This window comes from Molossus molossus, unplaced genomic scaffold, assembly GCF_014108415.1.
Source record: "Molossus molossus isolate mMolMol1 unplaced genomic scaffold, mMolMol1.p scaffold_m16_p_1, whole genome shotgun sequence".
NCBI classification, from domain to species: Eukaryota; Metazoa; Chordata; class Mammalia; order Chiroptera; family Molossidae; genus Molossus; species Molossus molossus.
Genome location: NW_023425344.1, coordinates 121689100 through 121709053, shown reverse-complemented (window position 1 = coordinate 121709053; position 19954 = coordinate 121689100). Strand labels below are relative to the sequence as shown.

The window sequence follows — 19954 nt, the reverse complement described above, 5'->3', positions numbered from 1 at the left end:
TTTTTTTTTCCACTTCATAATATAGCTCAGGGATCATTCCAAATTCTAATATATGGAAGTAACCCCAGCGCCTGGAATATAAATATTCTTGTTAAATAGTGTCTCCCAGAGGAGCGCCTGGTGGTAATACCAAAACTGTAACTCCTATAAGGGGTTATGCAGTCAACCTAGAGTCAGCCTTACTGGTGCAAAGGGTAAACCCGAAGTTCTTGCTGCAATGATGCAGAAAAGAGGTGAGGTCAGAGGCTGTTTTTAAAGTCCCGGAAGGAACATTTCCTCAGCTGTCTTTACACCCTCCGTTGGGTCTCTCCCAAGCTCTCTAGGGCTTCGGCCCTTTTATATTATTTATTTTTGGTCTGGAATGATGGGGAGCCAGCCTTGCCTTCTCTGTGATTCCCGAACTGGCCCAGACCGCGTGTCAGACTCCCACTTGTAATACCACCCGCGGGTAAATCTCAGTCTTGCAGAAGCTGCGGTGTTCTGGATGCGGATTCCAAATCCAAAGCTGCTGTTGCGAGGGACTCAAGTTAGCTGCCTTGGCGATGAATTTCGGGATACTGCGGGAAACCTTGAGCCAGAGCGGAGCTAATCCGGCTGTTTCTCCACTTGAGCATCCGGAACCTTGTAGGCAACCTTTCCAGGGGCTCTCAGTCTGCAAGCGACCGGAACAGGTGTGTTCCTCACTTGTGGGTGGTAGCTGCCAGTAACCGTGGTGACGGGCTGGTGGGCAGCTAGTTTTTAAAAGACTGTATTCTCTCCCTCCGTGGAATTTACCCTTATAAAAGGCACACTCCTGCCTTCCTTTTTCTCCTCCCGCCCCCGCTTCCTTCAGCTGGAGCTCCCCTGCCCCCAGCACCCCCCCTGCTCCTCTCTGTCGCCCCCTCCCGGACTGCGTCCCGGTTGGGCTGACCCTGCTCGCTGCCCGCCCATAAGTGAACTAGACGCGCAGTTTCTCAATGGAGCCAAGGGGCGTTCGGGCAGCTGCGGGGGTGGCCGTGAGTCGGGAAGGGGGCGCTTTGTACCGTCTTCCCTCTGTCCCTCGCTGTGGCCTGCACGGCTTTTGAGTAGCGGCGTTGAGGCGGCCGCGCCTGGGGCCGGACCGGCAGCCGGAGGATCCGTCACGCTCGGTAGTAGCGGGCCGCCGCCGCGAGGCCTCGAACGTTCTTCATTCCCTCCTCTTCCCTTCCGATCGACTCTCAGCTCCCCGCCTGCACTGTTTCCCGGGAGAGGAGTGGGGAGTGAGCCAAGGACTTCCGCCCAGAAGACAGCGACACTCGGGGGGTCTTTCGGTGAGGAAACAGCGGCGCCGGACGCAGCATGCACGAGCCGGCCCCGGGCTGCTGAGCGGCCGTCGCACTCCCGAGCGGGCTGTGTTTGCGGCGGCGGCTGCGGGATGGAGCCCGCGACCGCACCCCAGGCCGACATGGCGCCGGAGCTGACCCCGGAGGAGGAGCAGGTAAGCGGCCCGGGGCGGTGGGCGTGTCGGAGCCCTGGGGCCTGCGCGCCCCGAGCCCGCGGGTGGCCTCTCCCGGCAGCCGCGCCCCTGCCGCGCTCCCGGGAAACGGGCCGCCCTCCCTCTAGCACCCCCCTCAATCCCTCGTGTTTGTAGAACTCCTTGCCTCCGGCCTTTCCTTCCTGTACAGGTTTTGCTTCTTTCTGTGCGGGTTTGTGTTTTTTAGGCCGGAAAAGCCCAGTTGGGGGGCAGCGGGGTCCATCTGCCCTCCCGAGGATGCCCGAGGTTTCCAGACGAGCCCCACGGGCTTGGTGCAGCGCCTTGGCAGCTTGCGGGGCACATCCTGGAAGGTCCGGGCCTTCCCACGCTCTCGGCCCGGACCTTCCTGTTCTGCACGCCCACTTCCCGGCCCCATCTGATTCCGGTCTCCATCTTTCCGGAGCCTACTTTGAGCGCCATTGTCCCTTGACGCTCATGACCGTCATTTCCCAGAAGGAAGTGATTTGCGGTGTCATTTTGACGGCGTGGGTAAGGGAAAAGCTGGCCCTCTAACTCCCTCTCGCACATTTTTGCGGGCAGACTGGGACCACACCTGAGGAAGATGGGAGCCCCACAGACTTTTCCCTGCCTCTTTCTTGGCACTGCCCAAACCTGGCCTTAGCTATGCTCAGATAGAACCATGTCATCTGATTCTGTGGTTTAATAAAAATCTGAAATAAGATGGTCACCCATTTCAAACTCTCCACCCCTTTTTTCCAAGAACCGCATTTGATAGTACAGTCTCTAGTGTGGAGACAGTATGGTTTTGCAAACTAATATTGGTTAGTGGGCTTGTTTAAGACTTGACTGTTTAAAACCCCTTTTTTTTCCTCATTTGTGGAGATACATTTTTCATATTTAGCCTCAGAGCACAGTCTTGCCATTTGACGTTTTAAGATAAAATCGGCACGGGGAAATAAAATAATTCTGCTGCTTTGTACAAGCCATGGTTACATTCTGATAATTGCAGTTGAGAATTAATAAAATACTAGTCAGGACCGAGTGCAAGCAGGGGGCCAAGGAGTCCATCCTACCAGAAATAGAAATATACCTTCCTACTAAGGTATGATGTGTTAGGTTGATTTGAAAGCAGCAAAACATTTTCATTTACTTCTTTTTTGGGGGGTAGTCAGATTTGAAGTTTCTGTGTTTCTGAGACTTAATGGCATCAATATTCCACTATGAAGATAGCATTAGGTTGAAAATCTAAAAATTAAAACCAAACATCAAACAAGTGTTGGCGAGGGTGTGGAGAAAAGGGGACTCTAATACACTGCTGGTGGGAATGCAGACTGGTGCAGCCACAATGGAAAACACTATGGTGTTACCTCAAAAAATTAAAAATTGAATTGCCATTTGACCCAGTGATCCCATTTCTAGGAATATATTCTAAGAAGCCTGAAACACCAATCAGAAAGAATATATGGCCCTGGCCAGTTTGGCTCAGTGGTTAGAGCGTCCACCTGCGGTCCGGAGAGACCCGGGTTCGGTTCCCGCTAAGGGCATGTACCTTGGTTGCAGTTTGTCCCCGGCCCTGGTTGGTCGTGCAGGTGGCAGCCACTCGATGTGTCCCTTTCACATCGATGTTTCCCTTTCTCTCTCTTCCTCTCTCTCCCTCCCACTCTGTCTGTACAAAAAATGGAAAAATGTCCTCGGGTGAGGATAAAAAAATAAATAAATAAATAAAAGAAAGAATATATGTACCCCCATGTTCATAGCAGCACTATTTACAATAGCTAAGATCTGGAAACAGCCCAAGTGTCCATCAGTAGACGAATGGATAAAGAAGCTGTGGTCCATAGCCCTGGCCGGTTTGGTTCAGCGGTTAGAGCGTCGGCCTGCGGTCCCGAGAGACCCGGGTTCGGTTCCCGCTAAGGGCGCGTACCTTGGTTGCAGTTTGTCCCCAGCCCTGGTCGGTTGTGTGGGTGGCAGCCACTTGATGTGTTCCTTTCACATCGATGTTTCTCTCTCTCTCTCTCTGTTCCTCTCTCTCCCTCCCACTCTACCTGAACAAAAAATGGAAAAATGTGAGGATAAAAAAAAAAAAAGAAGCTGTGGTACATATACACAATGGAGTACTATGCAGCTGTAAGAAAGAAAGATGTCTTATCCTTTGAGACGACATGGAGGGACCTGGAAAGTATTATCCTAAGTGAAACAAGCCAAGCTGAAAAAGGCAAATACCACATGATCTCACTTATTTGTGGAATATAATGAACATAACAGTCTGAGGAATAGGGTAGACCCAGAGACATGGAAGTAGGGTACAGACTGACTTCCCTCAGTGGGGGGAGGGAAGAGATAAACCACAGAACTTATATGCATGTATGCATAATCAATGGACATGGACAACAGAGCTGGGTATGGGGTGGGGGGGGATGGGGAGGATGGTGTCAATGGGGGGTAAAAAGGAGAAACATCTGTAACAACAAAAAAAAATTAAAACCAAGGAAAGCAAATATTAAAGTAGTGATAGTATTGGTAAAGTGTGTTTGGTAAAAAGTGTTTATATTGAATGAATGTGGTGGGTATTAGCAAGGACTGGATGGAAACAATCATTTTCTACTGGCATTTCAAAATGTTGAAATACAAACAAAAGTAGTGTAGTTCCAATTGTTGTAACGCCTGATGAAATTTTATATTTTACTTAGTATCACATACGAGTATGCTTAACTGTTAAGATTTCTTTAAAAATATTTAAGTTAAATAGCAAATGAGTGTTAGTCTTATCATCATAGGAAATGACACATTTGTTCCATAATACTAGCCCATGGTTCAAACCAGTTTTAGAACTCGTTTGGAATTCATTTCAAAGCTGTGGCAGAATCTTTGAAATTTCTTTAGTGTTGGAAAAATCTTGTACTTTTGAGAGTCGTCGATTTGTTTATGTTTTGTTTTTTATCCTCACCCAAGGACATCCTTCCACTTTTTGTTCAGATAGAGTGGGAGGGAGAGAGAGGAAGAGACAGAGAGAGAGAAACATCGACGTGAAAGGGACACATCGAGTGGCCGCCTCCCCTACGACCCAACCAGGGCCAGGGACAAATTGCAACCGAGGTACATGCCCTTAGCGGGAACTGAACCTGGGTCTCTCTGGACTGCAGACCGATGCTGTAGCAGCTGAGCCAAACTGGCCAGGGCTGGTTTTTGAAAATAGCAAAAAATCTTTTGGCACTCTATTTCAAAAGTAAAGTAGGGGATCAAACTGGGTTAAGGCAAAATTGAAATGCATTGAGTCCCCCCCCACTTTTAAATTTCCTCACCTGAGGATATTTTTCCATTGATCTTTTTTTAGAGATGAGTGGGAAGGAGGGAAGAGAGACATCCATTTGAGAGAGACACATCAATTGATTGCCTCCCTAATGACCCCTACTGAGGCCGAGGATCAAACCTCCTTCCCAGGTATGTGCCCTTGACTGGGAATCAAACCTGAAACCCTTCGGTTCACAGGCCAGTGTTCTAACCGCTGAGCAAACCGGTCAGGGCTAGGCCCCTTTTAAAATTTATTAATCTCTACCCAAGGATTTTTGTTTCCCCATTGATTTTTAGAGAGAATGGAAGGGAAGGAGGGCGGGGGAGACAGAGAGGAAAAAAACACATTGATGGCCCTGGCCAGTTTGGCTCAGCGGTTAGAGCGTCGGCCTGCGGTCCTGAGAGACCCGGGTTCGGTTCCCGCTAAGGGCGCGTACCTCGGTTGCAGTTTGTCCGGCCCTGGTCGGTCATGCGGGTGGCAGCCACTCGATGTGTTCCTTTCACGTCGATGTTTCCCTCTCTCTCTCTGTTCCTCTCTCTCCCTCCCACTCTACCTGAACAAAAAATGGGAAAATGTCCTCGAGTGAGGATAAAAAAAAAACAACAACAAAAAAAACACATTGATGTGAAAGAGAGACATCAGTTGGTTTCCTCCTGCAATCCAGGTACATGCTCTTACCAGAAATCAAACCTGTGACCCTGTGGTGCTTGAGCTGGTGCTCTAATCACTGACCAACACCAGCCAGGGCTAGGCCCTTTTTGGGGTGTGGAAATTACTTTACAGATGTTTCTGGAGCAGATCCTTCCTGAATGGTATCTGTCTCCCATACAGTCATGTGAATCAGAAACCCAGAAGTTTTCTTGACACTGCTCTTTCTCTCTCAGATTCTGTATGTTATACATCATCAGGTTTTCCTGAATATCTCTTGAATTCTTTTTTTTAAAATCCTCACCTGAGGATACTTTTCCATTTATCTTCAGACAGACTGGGAGATGGGAGTGGGGGGTGGGGCCCATGACATTTCAGTGAGAGACGGAAACATTGATGTGAGAGAGACACATTGGCTGGTTGCCTCCCACATGACCCTGACCAGGGCCTGGGACCAAACCCCAAATGAGGTACGTGCCTTTGACCGGAATCAAACCCAAGAATCTTTGGTCAGTGGGCCGCTGCTCTAACCACTGAACAGTCCAGGGCTCTCTTGAATTCTTTGACTTCTTCTACCACTACCTTCATCACCCTGGTCCCCAAGCTACTGTCATACCTGAGAGAATTTCTGTTTCCTACCTGACCCACCTGGATTCCTTAACTCTTATTCCAGAAGCCAAAGGCAAACTGCAGATCTAATTGCATCTTCCCTTCAGCCTGCCTGCCTCCAACATAAGCATTTATAAAACCCTTCAGTGGCTTTTTCATTGCTCTTGAGATCATTACAACTCTTGAATATGCTCTGCAAAGCCTCAGCCCTTGAGTGGTCTAGAGCCCTAGCTAATTATCACACTTCATCTTTGCTCCAGGCACACTGGCCTTTTGATCCTGCCTCGTGGCCATTTCCTATTTTCCTCTGTCTGGAAATACTAACTTCATCCTTCAGCTCTCAGCTTTCACTTTTTCTGGAAGGCCTTCCTTGATGTCCCCAGTTACTGGCTCTCAGAGTACCATGTCCTGTCCTTTACATCACTTATCACAAGTTTACACTCTGTGTAGTTGTATGACCAGAAGCTCCATTAGGATTGGAACTGTGTCTGCTTTTGCTTAGCATCATAGGAACATTGCCTAGTGTACTGACTGGCACTTAATGGACATTTAGGAAATACTTGTGGAATGAATTAAAGTAATTCTGTATGTGATTTATACACAGACAGCATTCATCTCCTTTTAGAATGGCTTATAAAAATAAGGACATTGTTTATTTTGATATGTGTTGAAAATCAATATATTTTAAAATATGTTTTTATTGATTTTTAGAGAGATTGAAAGGGAGAGGTAGAGAGAAAGAGAAACATTGATGAGAGAGAAACATCAATCAGCTGCCTCCTGCACACTCGCTACTGGGGATTAAGCCCACAACCTAGGCATGTGCCCTCCTGACTAGGAATTGAACCTTTGACCTCTTGGTGCATGGGATGATGCTCAACCAATTGAGCCACACTGACCAGATCTTCATCATTATTACTTTATAGTTTCATGTCCTATTTAGGCATGTGAACTGCCATTATACCAAATCCTCATTTGTAACTTTGAGTTTTCTTTACTTTTTCAGTTCTCACTTATAGAGCCTACAGTTGAATTACAGGAAAAAGTATGCTTTGCCTTTAAGGAAGTTACATGAATAACAGCCGAGTAATAACAGTAACTATTTCCTGAGCTCCTGCTTTGAGTCAGGCTCTATGCTGAGCATTTCACATACAGTTAATCCTCGTAAGATTGGAATTATTACCTAATTTTGCAAATGAAAAAACCCAGACTGAGAGAAGGAAATTGCCCAAGGTCATAGAGCTAACAAATGATAGACCCATGATTTCCACCCAGATCTAGGTTATTCTGCCTCCACTACAAATGTTTCCTCTCATGAAGCAATTAGCCAATTTACTAAAATACCTTCAGGGGTATGTAATAAGTAATTTTACGTTCTGTTTTGTTTTTTTTTAAATGTGTTTTTATTGATTTTAGAAAGAGATAGGAACATCGACTGGCTACCTCCTGCACACTCCCTACTGGGCATGGAGCTCAAAACTCCATCCCAGAATCAAACCGGCAACCTCTTGATGCATGGAATAATGCTCAACCAACTGAGCCACACTGGCAGGGCAATTCTGTGGGTTTTAATAGTGACATTTGTTTTTTTGTTTTTGTTTTTTGGCATGCGCCCCTAGTGGAAACCATACCCGGGACTCTGGTCTGCAGGCCGATGCTCCAACCGATAAGCCAAACCGGCCAGGGCGACATTTGGTTTTGATGATGCTTTTAAAATATGATTTAAAAAATGCAGACAGAAAAAAATGTGGAAAACCTTTATTGAGACCTATATATTGCCAGTAGAAACATCATATAGTCTATGCAAGAAATTGTGATGAAATTTCTCTTGGGGAAAAATTTGTTGTTTAAGATAGAGTTGGCAGCTCTCCTTTTTGAGGTGTAGTCACAATGAAAATGTTAATTAAAATTTTTTTAAAAAATTGATTTAATTTTTTAATCCTCACTCAAGGATATGTTTTTATTGATTTTGGGGGGCAGGGGGGAGAAAGAAAGAAAGAGAAACAGAAAGACACAAAGAGAAAGAGAAACATTGATGTGAGAGAGAAACATTGATCAGTTGCCTTCCGTATGTGCCTTGACCAGGGATTAAACCTTTTAATCTTTTGGTGTATGGATGACACTCCAACCAACTGAGCCACTGGGCTAGGGCTATTATTTATTTTTAGTTTTATATATATGTGTATGTATATATATACACATATATATGTGTATGTATATATATTTTTTCAATTATAGTTGATATTATATTAGTTTCAGGTATATAGCTTAATGGTTAGATATTTATATAACTTATTGATTGATCTCTCCCATAAGTCTAGTATCCACCTAGCACCATGTATAGTTAGTACAATATTATTGACTATATTCCCTATGCTGTACTGTACATGCCCATGACTATTTTTTTTTTAATATAAGGCATTATTTTACTTTTTATTGAATTTATTAGGGTGACACTGGTTAACAAAATTATACAGGTTTCAGGTACACAATTTCACAACATATCATCTTCTCTGTGACTGTTTTGTAACTTCCATTTTGTACTTTTTAATCCCCTTACCTTTTTTACCCATCCTCCCAATTCTCTTCTCTGGTAACCATCAGTTTGTTCTCTGTATCTATGAGTCTGTTTCTGTTTTGTTTATTTGTTTATTTCGTTTTTTAGAGTCCACGTATAAGTAAATTCATATGGTATTTGTCTTTCCCTCTCTTATTTATTTTTATTTTTTAGGTTTTTATTTTACTTTATTGATTTTTAAAGAGAGAAGAAGGGAAAGGGAGAGAGAGAAACATTGATATAAGAGCAAAACATCAATAGGTTGTCTCCTGCATGCCCCCTATTAGGGATTGAGCCCAAAACCCAGACATGTGCCCTGACCCGGAATTGAATCGGCAACCTTTTGGTGCATGACAGGATACCCAACCAACTAAGCCACATTAGCTAGGGGTGTCTGACTTACTTCACTTAGCATAATACCCTGTAGGTCCATCCATATTTTGCATATGGTAAGATTTTATTCTTTTTATGGCTGAGTAATATTCTGTTGTATATATATACCACATCTTTATTCAATCATCTATCAATGAACACTTAGATTACTTTCATATCTTGGCTGTTATAAATAATGCTACAGTGAACGTAGGGATGCATGTATCTTTTCAAATTAGTGTTTTAGATTTCTTCAAATAAATACCCAGCAGTGGAATTGCTGGGTCATAAGGTAGTTCTATTTTTAATTTTTTTGAAATAATTATTTTTATTTTTAAAATTTTTATTTACTGATTTTTAGAGAGAGGAAGGGAGTGAGTGAGAGAGAAACATTGACTTGTTGTTCCACTCATTTATGCATTCATTGGTTGATTCCTGTATGTGTCTCAGTCAGGGATTGAACCCACAATCCTGGTACACTGGAACAATACTCCAACCAACTTAGCTACCTGGCCAGGCTATTTTTAATATTTTGAGGAACCTCCATATCATTTTCCATAGTGGCTGCACCAATTTGTAATCCTACCAAGAGTGCAAAATTTAATTTTTTACATCTTCTTTTTCTTTTATACAGGATAAATAACTATTCTTGGAGCCAAATATGAAGAATATTCTCTCTCCAAACTGTAAAAACCAAGGTGTTTCTCTATCAGGAATACATTATTTTTTTATGTTTAATGTGCTGGCATAATTATAAATTTGGCATTGTGATGGGTAATTTCTACATATTAGTACTAATCTTAATTCATACTATGTTATTAATTATCCTAATTTTACTTTTCCAAAGCATATACTCACATTTGTACCTTGATCTAAAATTTTATTGACTTTTTATTATAATTTATAATTATAATCAAATTATAATTAACTTCACCACCAAGGATAGTTAAAAGTATTTTAAGTTAAATGCTTAACTGTTCTTAAGCTCTTTGTCTGTATAACCTACAGAAAGTTAAAGGAGACTCCTTGGGTTACATCTATTTGGGCATAAGTTGTGAGGAGAACTTTCTCTTTGTAATAAATCATAAAACAAAGACTCTTAACTAGGCTTCTGAGGATAGTTGAATTCAGCAGGTATAGCCTTTTAGGGTCTTTGGGTTTTACATGGATTTCCCAAGTAGTATTTTCTAAAGTGCGTGTGTGTGTGTGTGTGTAGACACACACACACACACACACACACATTTTTTTGAGAGTAGAATGAAGGAAGGGAGAAAAGAGGGAGAGAGAGAAACATTTATGTGAGAGAGACACATAAATTGGTTGCCTCTTGCACAAGGCCCACTGGGGCGGGGAATGAACCTGCAATCCAGGCACAAGCCCTTGACTGGGAATTGAACCCTTTGGTCTGAGGGCCCATACTCTAACTGCTGAGCCAAACTGGCCAGGGCTTATTTATATATTTTAGATTAAAATTTTTTTTTAAAAAAGAAACAATGCCACACACACACACACACACACACATATATATATATATATTTTTTTTTTTTAGAGAGAGAGGAAGGGAGGGGGAGATAGAAACATTGATGAGAGAGCAACATCCGTTGGCTGCCTCCTGCATGCCCCCTACTGGGAATCGAGCCTCAAACCTGGGCATCAAACTGATAACCTCTTGTTCCATGGGTTGATGATCAGCTCACACCAGCTTGGTGACCAAAGATGGTTTTAATAACTCATATAGTGCTTCTCTCACAATCTAACTCTGATTATTTGTTCAGATACTAAAAATAACTCATGAGTTTTAAAATTTTTGTAACAAATAATCTAATGTTTATTTTCAAAGGCTCTAAAGAAAATACCTGTTTTAGAGTTCATATTGTTTAGAGCTTATAGCATTGTTGGAAGAATTAATAAGCTAATCATGTAGAGTGCTTAGCCTGATGCTTATATAGTAAGTACTTTCTAAAATTGGCCATTGTCATGATATTCTGTCTTCGAATAGTGACAGATTTTAGAGCCAAATTAGCTTACTTAATCCAATCCCAAGGTGGGAAAATAGTCATATTTACCCTGGGGACCATAGCATGGATTCTTTTTTTAAATTTTTTTGGATTATGACCTCACTTTAATTACTTTTTATTATTATTATTTTTTTGTGGTACGTGCCCCGAACGGGAACCGAACCCAGGACTCTGGTCCGCAGACCAACACTCAACCACTGAACCAAACTGGCCAGGGCTGGATTCTTTTTTTTTTTTTTTAAATGTTTTTATTGGTGTTAGAGAGAGAGGAAAGGAGGGGGAGAGAGAGAGAAACATCGATGAGAGCCCTGGCCGGTTTGGCTCAGCGGTTGGAATGTCAGCCCTTGGACCAAAGAGCCGCAGGATCGATTCCAATCAAGGGCATGTATCTTGGTTGCAGTTTGATCCCCTGCCCTGGTTAGGGTCATGTGGGAGGCAACCTATCGATGTTTTTTTCTCTCTCTCTCTCTACCTCCTGCCCACTCTTTCTAAAAATTAATGGAAAAATATCCTCGTGAGGATTAAATGAAAAAAAAAAAAGAAACATCAATGAGAGAGAAATATCAATCAGCTGCTTCCTGCACTCCCCCTACTGGGGATCAAACCCGAAACCCAGGCATGTGCCATGACTGGGCAGAAATTGAACCAGTGACCTCTTGGTTCATGGGATGACGCTCAATCAACTGAGCAATATCAGCTGAGCAGCATGGATTCTTAAGAATACCAGAAAATGGTTACCTTGCAGCTTTATAGTGTAGTTTTCAAAAACCTTTTCTAATTCCGGCTTTAGTTTGTGTTCTTATAACAGAATCTTCTAAAACTAAAAATTTAACTGCTTTATAGTACACTTCAAAGATTTTTGGAAGTTTTTCCAAGGGCTGGGATTTTGTCCTGCTTCTTGTGGCCAAGAAGTGTTTTCCCACAGCCTCAGATGTCCTATGCTAAATGTCAACTGTCTATCTAGAAGTAGCCATATATCAAAGACCAAGTGATTTATCATGGTAAGTTAAGGCCTTCTAGAGAGGCAAAGGAGAAAAGGCAGAGGTGAAGAATCCGCATTATTTTCGTTATTGTCAGTAACTAATGATATTGTAATTAGTGAGTAGGTAAAAATCTCATTTGGATGTACAAATTTTACTCTTAAAATTTCTGAGCATATCAAGGGTCTCGGACTTTAGTTTTGTGACTATTAACAAACTTGGGGGTTTTCTTGCAGGAACCTGACCATAAGTACTTATTAATGAATTGAAAAGTAAGACAGATGCTGTTTTAGAACAGAGCTGAACTGTTTTACAGAGCTAACAGTTAAAATTTATTGTAGGCCAGTATTTTTAAGTCTTTCATTTTCTGACTTGTATATCTTTACTATTTTGGAAAAGATATAGTAATGTTGGGATACTGCAAGTTTGTTTTCTAAATATTAAGCCCCATTTTATAGCAGAATGGCTGGTCCACTGTAGTGTCAAGATGCGACATCAGAGCCCCTAACTCTGATTATTTGTTCAGATACTAAAACCCTCCAGTGCAATTTACCATTTTTTATTACTCTTTCTCTGGAGTAGGGGTAGATGTCCCTAGAACAGGTAATTTAGCCCACACTCTTCAGTGCTGGAAAGCCTGTACCTCTGCAATGAGCATTTCCATATCTGATTTTGAAAAAGACTCTTTAGAACCTAACTGAGATAGTATGGGGATTGGAACAGAATTACAGTAGTTTCTACTTTTTAAATATGTTTTTATTGATGCTTTAGAGAGAGAGGAAAGGAAACAGAGATAGAAACATTGATGTGAAAAACATCGATTGGCTGCCTCCTGCACGCCCCCTACTGGGGATCGAACTGGCAACCCAGGCATGTGCCCTGATGAGGCATCAAACTGGGACCCCTCAGTCCATGGGATGACGCTCAACCTACTGAGCCGCACAGGCTTGGCATAAGTTCCTACTTTTTAGTTAAAGGTAGGTCCTTGGTTAACACATGTAATATTCAAATATGTGCCTTCTGATACAGATTTCTTTTTCTTCCTTTTTTATTTTTTATCCTCACCTGAGGTCATTTTTGCATTTATCTTCAGATAGAGTGGGAGGGAGAGAGGGAGGAAGAGAGAGAAAATCGACGTGAGAGAGATACATGGAGTGGTTGCCACCCAAACGACCCCAACTGGGGACAAACTGCAACCGAGGTACGTGCCCTTAGCAGGAACCGAACCCAGGCCTCTCTGGTCTGTGGACCGATGCTCTAACCGCTGAGCCAAACTGGCCAGGGCTCTTTTTCTTCTTCTTTTAACAATTGAGTTTAGAGAGAGAGAGAGAGGAAGGGAGGGAGAGAAACATTGATTTGTTGTTCCACTTATTTATACATTTATTGGTTGATTCTTGTATGTGCCCTGACTCGGGATCAAACCCATAACCTTGGTGTGTTAAGACAATGCTGTAACCAACTGAGCTACCCAACTAGGGCCTCAGATACTGGTTTCAGCGATTAACCTCACATACTGAAAAACTCTAGTCTGAGATTTAATTATTTTACAGCATAACCATCATAGAGGATAAAAGGAGCCATTTCAACAGTCTTTGTAGGGGTTTTCAGAAATGGGGATATTTAAATTTCTTTTTTCTTTATTGATTTTAGAGAGAGAGAGAGAGAAATATCGATGAGTGAGAATATCGATTGGCCGCCTCCTGCATGCCCCACACTGGGAGTTTGGCCCACAACCTGGGCATGTGCCCTGACTGGGAATTGAACCAGCGACCTCTTAGTGCATGGATTGATGCTCAACCACACCGGCTGGGCAGAAATGGGGATATTTTATATGACAAGCAGAACACTACTAAGCTCTGCCATAGAATGATAATAATGGGAAGTGTCACTTTTGCTTTCCCCTTCATATGTTTCTGAGTGTTTCTATGAAGTGTTCCTCCAGTGAGTGAGATGATTATTACGTATCAATCCCTTTTCCTTTTCAGGTTCATGTGGACTGAAAGGAAGGTTTTACAGATCTAAACAGAAAGACAGTTGGTTCATTCATTCAGCAATCACTTATTGTCTATTGCTGTGTGCCAGGTCCTTTTTCAGCATGGGTTGGCGGTTGGTTTTCTGCCCTTGCAGAATTCTCCTCTAGTTCTCTCTAAGCAGTTCTTGAATTGTAGGGTACCTATCAAGGAGGAGGACATTTTATGCATAATGAGGACAGGGACTTGATCATCTCTGCATATTTAGTGCACATTGTGAAACTTCAAAATATGTTTGCTAAAGAATGAGTGATACTGTATTGAAATTATTTATTCCTCACTCAGCCATTAAGTGAGTATTGTTTTGCTTAGAATGGTTGGTTATATTTATGATTTAGGGATGATGTTCAGAGGCTTTCAGTAATTTACTGAGGAATGCAGTGTTCTCTCTAGTAAGCTTCATCTGTCTTAGCCGTTTGTTTCTATGTATGACGTACCTATATACATGTAAACCAGAAACAGCTCGCTCTTGGCATTTGTGGGTTGAACATTCCTGGTTTACATCATTCACAAGTTTTACTACAGGGGTGTAGCTCTAGTGTTCTTGTACATTTATTTATGAAAGAAATTATAGCCTGGCTGGTGTGGCTCAGTGGATTGAGCATTGTCCCATGGACTGAGAGGTCCCAATTTGATTCCCGATCAGGGCGCATGCCTGGGTTTTGGGCTTCATCCCCAGTGGGGGGCATACAGGAGGCGGCTGATCGATGTTTCCCTCTCACACTGATATTTCTATCTTTCTCTAAAAAAAATCAATAAAAACATTAAAAAAAAGAAATTATATGCATTAATGGGGTTAGTGAAGTTGAGGATTCATATAGGTCTCTGGCTGTACCTCTCAAAATGTCAATTAAAAACACATATCTTGCCCTGTCCGGTTTGGCCCAGCGGTTAGAACGTCGGCCTGCGGTCTAGAGAAATTGGGGTTCGGTTCCCGCTAAGGGCATGTATCCCAGTTGCAGTTTGTCCCCAGCCCTGGTTGGGTTGTGCAGGTGGCAGCCACTTGATGTGACCCTTTCACGTTGATGTTTCTCTCTTTCTCTCCCTCCCTCCCTCCCTCCCACTCTGTCTGAACAAAAAATGGAAAAATGTCCTCGGGTGAGGATTAAAAAAAAGAAAATACATATCTCTTGCCCAGCCAATGTGGTTCAGTGATTGACCGTTGACCCATGCACCAAGAGGTTGCTGGTTTGATTCCCAGTCAGGGCACATGCCCAGGTTGTGGGCCAAATCCCCAGTGGGGGTCATGTAGGAGGCAGCTGATTGATGTTCTCTCTCATTGATGTTTCTATCTCTCTTTCCCTCTCCTTTCTTCTCTCTAAAGTCAATAAAGAAAAAAAAAATGTATGTGTGTGAATATATATATATATATATATCTTATACTTATTTTTGCCTTTATAAAATCAGTCTTTAGTTTTCTTTTGGTAGAGTTTAATTTTTTTTTTCTTTATTGATTTTTAGAGAGAGAGGAAGTAAAAGGGAGAGAGAGAGAAACATTGATGAGAGAGAACATCGATTGGCCGCCTCTCGCATGCCCCCACTGGGGGTTGGGCCCACAATCTGGGCATGTGTCCTGGCCGGGGAATCGAACCGGTGACCTCTTTGATGCATGGGTCGATGCTCAACCACTGAGCCACACTGGCCAGACTAGAGTTTAATTGTTTAAATGTTTTTTTTTTTTAATCCTCACTCGAGGATATTTTTCCATTTTTTGTTCAGATAGAATGGGAAGGAGGGAGAGAGTGAGAGAAACATCGATGTGAAAGGGACACATCTAGTGGCTGCCTCCCACACAACCCCAACCAGGGCCGGGGGCAAACTGCAACCGAAGTATGTGCCCTTAGTGGGAACCAAACCCGGGTCTGTCTGGACCGCAGACTAATGCTCTAACTGCTGAGCCATACCACCCAGGGCTAGAGTTTAATTTTTTAAAGGCTGTTTTTATTGATTTTTAGAGAGAGGGGAAGGGAGAGAGAGAGAGAAAAAAACATCAATGTGAGAGTGGAACATCATTCGGCTGCCTCCTGAACACTCTGTACTAGGGATCGAGCCTGCAACCCAGGCATGTGCCCTGACTGGGAATTGAACCGCCAACCTTTCAATGCACAGGAGGACACCCAACCAACCGAGCCACACTAGCCAGGGTGGGAGAGTTGAATTTTTTAAATATTGTCATCAGCATAATAGGGAAGTATATATGGTATACTTCTGTACCAATAACTAGGATGAAACTACAGCTTTTTAAATTGTTTTTTCCATGATACCTTCCCTTTGCCCATGTTTTTGTCTGTACTTAAGCCACTACTAGATTTTCTTTCTCAACTCTTGCCAAGTGTAAAAGTTGAGGAAGAAAACATTTACAAAAACAAGATACAATGTTTTTTCCTCCTTCTTTTTACTTTGTTTACTTCCAAATTTTCTCTTTCTTATATTGATAAAGGAAGAAAAAGAGTTACTGAGAGAAAGGCCTGGAACCTTGAACGTAATACATGAGCACAAGAAAACAGCTTTATTTGGGAATGGCTGTTTGTCTTGCTGAGACTTTAGCTCTTCCATACCTGGAAAACCCAAATGAAGTGAAATGGTATTTCTGGCTAGGTAAGAGACTTAACAGTGATATAGGTAGCAAGGTTAAAATACACAGGATTTTCCAATATACTTTCGTTTCACTTACTTTTATACTTTGATTGGTTGTCTCCTGTGTATGTGTCCTGACCAGGGATTGAACCTGCAACCTTGGTATATCAGGATGACGCTCTAACCAATGGAGCTATGCAGCCAAGGCCTTCCAATATACTTTTGTTTTAAAAATTAAATCCTTTTAGCCCTGACCAGTTTGGCTCAGCGGTTAGAACATTGGCCTGCGGTCCAGAGAGACCCGGGTTCAGTTCCCACTAAGGGCGCGTACCTCAGTTGCAGTTTGTCCCCGGCCCTGGTTGGGTCGTGCGGGTGACAGCCACTCGAAGTGTCTGTTTCACATCGATGTTTTTCTCTCTCTCTCTTCCTCTCCTTCCCTCCCACTCTGTCTGAACAAAAAATGGAAAAATGTTCTTGGGTGAGGATAAAAAAAAAAATCCTTTTAGATTAGCATTCTAAATGTTTTAGAAAAACCATTTGACATTTCTTTAAAAACATTTTTTTTCCTTATTGATTTTAGAGAGAGAGAAAGGGAGAGGGAGAGAGAGATAGAAACATCGATGAGAGAGAACATCAATTGGTCCCTACTGCATGCCCCACGCTGCGGATCAGACCCACAACCTGGGCATGTGCCCAGACCAGGAATTGAACTAGTGATCTCTTGGTGCATAGGTCTACGCTCAACCACTGTGCAACACCAGCCGGGCTGTTCTTATTGATGTTTTAGAGTGAGAGGAAAGGAGAGAGAGAGAAACATTGATGTGAAAGAGAAACATCGATTGGTCGCCTCCTGCACGTCCCCTACTGGGGGTCAAGGCTGCAACCTGGGCATGTGCCCTGACCAGGAATTGAACTGGGACCTCTCAGTCCATGGGATGGCACTCAGTCTACTGAGCCACATGGGCCAGGCCAATAATCTGTTCTTTTTTTTTTTATTGTCTCCTGAGGACATTTTTCCATTTTTGTTCAGGTATAGAGAGAGAGAGAGAAACATCGACGTGAAAGGGACACATTGAGTGGCTGCCTCTTGCACGACCCCAACTGGGAGCGGGAACAAACCACAACCGAGGTACGTGCCCTTAGCGGGAACTGAACCCCCGTCTCTCTGGACTGCAGGCCAATGCTCTAACCTCTGACCCAAACTGGCCAGGGCCAATAATCTGTATTTTAACAAGCCTTCAAATGCATGCTCAAGTTTGAGAACTAGTGACCCAGAGAATAACTAGGGTGGTGTGTTATATTGGTTAGGTAACCATCTAGAATTGAGTTTAGACATTCATGCTTACTTCAGAAAGGGAAGGCATGAATTTATAGGTTGGGTTAAGAACTGTAGGTATAGAGCTAGTCAGAAATGGATGAAAGCTCCAGGAATTATCTGATTTTGGGCTAGAATTGTGCTGTCCCAAAGAATTGGAACAGCCCTGGCTGGTTTGGCTCAGCGATTGGAGCGACGGCCTGTGGACTAGAGAGTCCTGGGTTCGTTTCCCACTAGGGGCATGTACCAAAAAAAAAGGAATAGGAGCAGTAAAACAAAGTTCTTAAAGGCTAGCACTTAGCATGATTTTTCTCATCCAAAGAAAGAACAGAGCCTTTATATACTTGAGAAATAGAAATGGAACCAGGATGTTAGCATGGTTGAAAACAGGGCATTGAGACACCTGGTGTCCACTGCAGACAGCATTCCCTGGAGAGATGGTTGGCTTCCAAGGGAGTATTGAATGAAAGGAGACAGACTGTTCTGATTCAGCTAAGAAAAACTGCCAACTTTGACATGCCTATTCTATAGGGAAGCTCTTGTTACTCTAGTGTCAGTTGCCCTGAGAATATGGACCTAGGAATTACCTACCAGATACTTAGGAGTTACCAGATTTTACCCTATAGGGCCTGCTAAGCAGCTGAACCCAGTTCTAATTGGAATTGAAAATGGGACACTGCTGTGAGGATGACCAGATTGCAGGCAGCTTTTCCAGACTTCATTCTGGTAGGTTTGCAAATGGCCTGTTAGGTACAATAAGCTGATCTACTTGAACTATATGTGCATGAATAGGTTTGGCCCTAAATTTATGTGATCCTGAAACAGCTGAGGTCTGAGATGACTGACATTGGCTAATTGCAGTCTCCTGGACAGCTGTATCCTTCTGAAGGCATGATGGAGCTGATGATCTTGGAGACATTTAGGGAGAGTCCCACTTTCTTGAGTATGTATCAAAGATTCAGGATTCAGTTACCTAGACCACAAGTTGTGGGGCTTAGTCTCTGGAAGAAAGTAGGGGGCCAATTAAATTTGGTGTAGATTAGATTAGCAATAGCAGGTCTAATCTGCAGGCCAGGGCCAGGTTAGCAACAGGTCTGACATGCCAAGTCTTAGAGTTTTGGACTAGAAGTCATTAACTCACTCCTGTCAGATTCATTTAACATGGGCAAAATTGAATGTGAGGGGACTGTAGGGAGAGGAAGGGAGAAAGGAGGAGGGGAGAGAGAGATGGAGATGAAGATGGTAGGGTTGTTAGTTATTAGGGAATGGAAGCAGTTGTCAGGTAGCTTCAATTATGTGAAGTGGAGGGAATCTAGAACCAGGAAGAAGGAGCTATTTCCAAAGCTTCTCACCCATAGCTGTCTCTATGGGGCCTGCCAGTGCCTTTCCCCACCCCTTTACCCCCTGGCATGTTTTCCTTGCCTTTCTCTTTTTTCTAAACTCCAAGGGCCTTTCTTTTGTTTCTGTAACTTGTTTCCTGAACCCTTTTCTTCTCTCTCTCTCACTTCTTCTACCTCTGTGACTTTCTAAATAAATATTTTCTTATAGTTTGAAAATAAAAAAAAGCGTCTCACCTTCTGATCTTTTCCTGAACTGATTCTGATTTGCCAGTGACCTTCTTAAAGTTTAGCACTCAGGCCCGGCCACTGTGGCTTATTGGTTGGGCATCCATCCATGAACTAAGAGGTCGCCAGTTTGATTCCCGGTCAGGGCACATGCCCAGGTTGTGGGCCCAATCCCCAGTGGGGGACATGCAGGAGGCTCTCATCGATGTTTCTCTCTCTCTCTCCTTCTCCTTTCCTTTCTCTCTAAAATCAACAAAGGAAAAAATATATATAAGCAGCTTAGCACTCAGAACTGAAGACAGTATTACAAATGAAGTCTGATAGGCCTCCTTGTTTTGAGCATACTTGTTTTGGACACTGACTTCTGTAATGTGCTCCAAATGCACAATAATTTTGGCAGTGTTAACCAACTGTTGACTCAGATTCAGGTCAACTAAGATCCTTAAGTTGATCCTTATGTGCTTCTGTTAAATTTCATCGAGTGCTTATAAAATTGATTTTCTTACACTTATCCTTAAACCTCATTTTGTTAGATTTA

At 42.9% G+C, this 19954-nt stretch overlaps 1 protein-coding gene across 1 annotated transcript in view; it reads left to right on the top strand.

The window, feature by feature from the left end:
- The first annotated feature begins 922 nt into the window (after positions 1-922).
- The window catches only part of PTPN9 (protein tyrosine phosphatase non-receptor type 9), a 132763-nt gene continuing 113731 nt past the window's right edge, over positions 923-19954 (top strand). Inside the window, exon 1 of the mRNA XM_036272716.1 lies at positions 923-1456. Coding sequence (XP_036128609.1) covers positions 1394-1456 — 63 coding nt within the window. The 5' untranslated portion in view covers positions 923-1393. The remainder of the gene's footprint in view (positions 1457-19954) is intronic.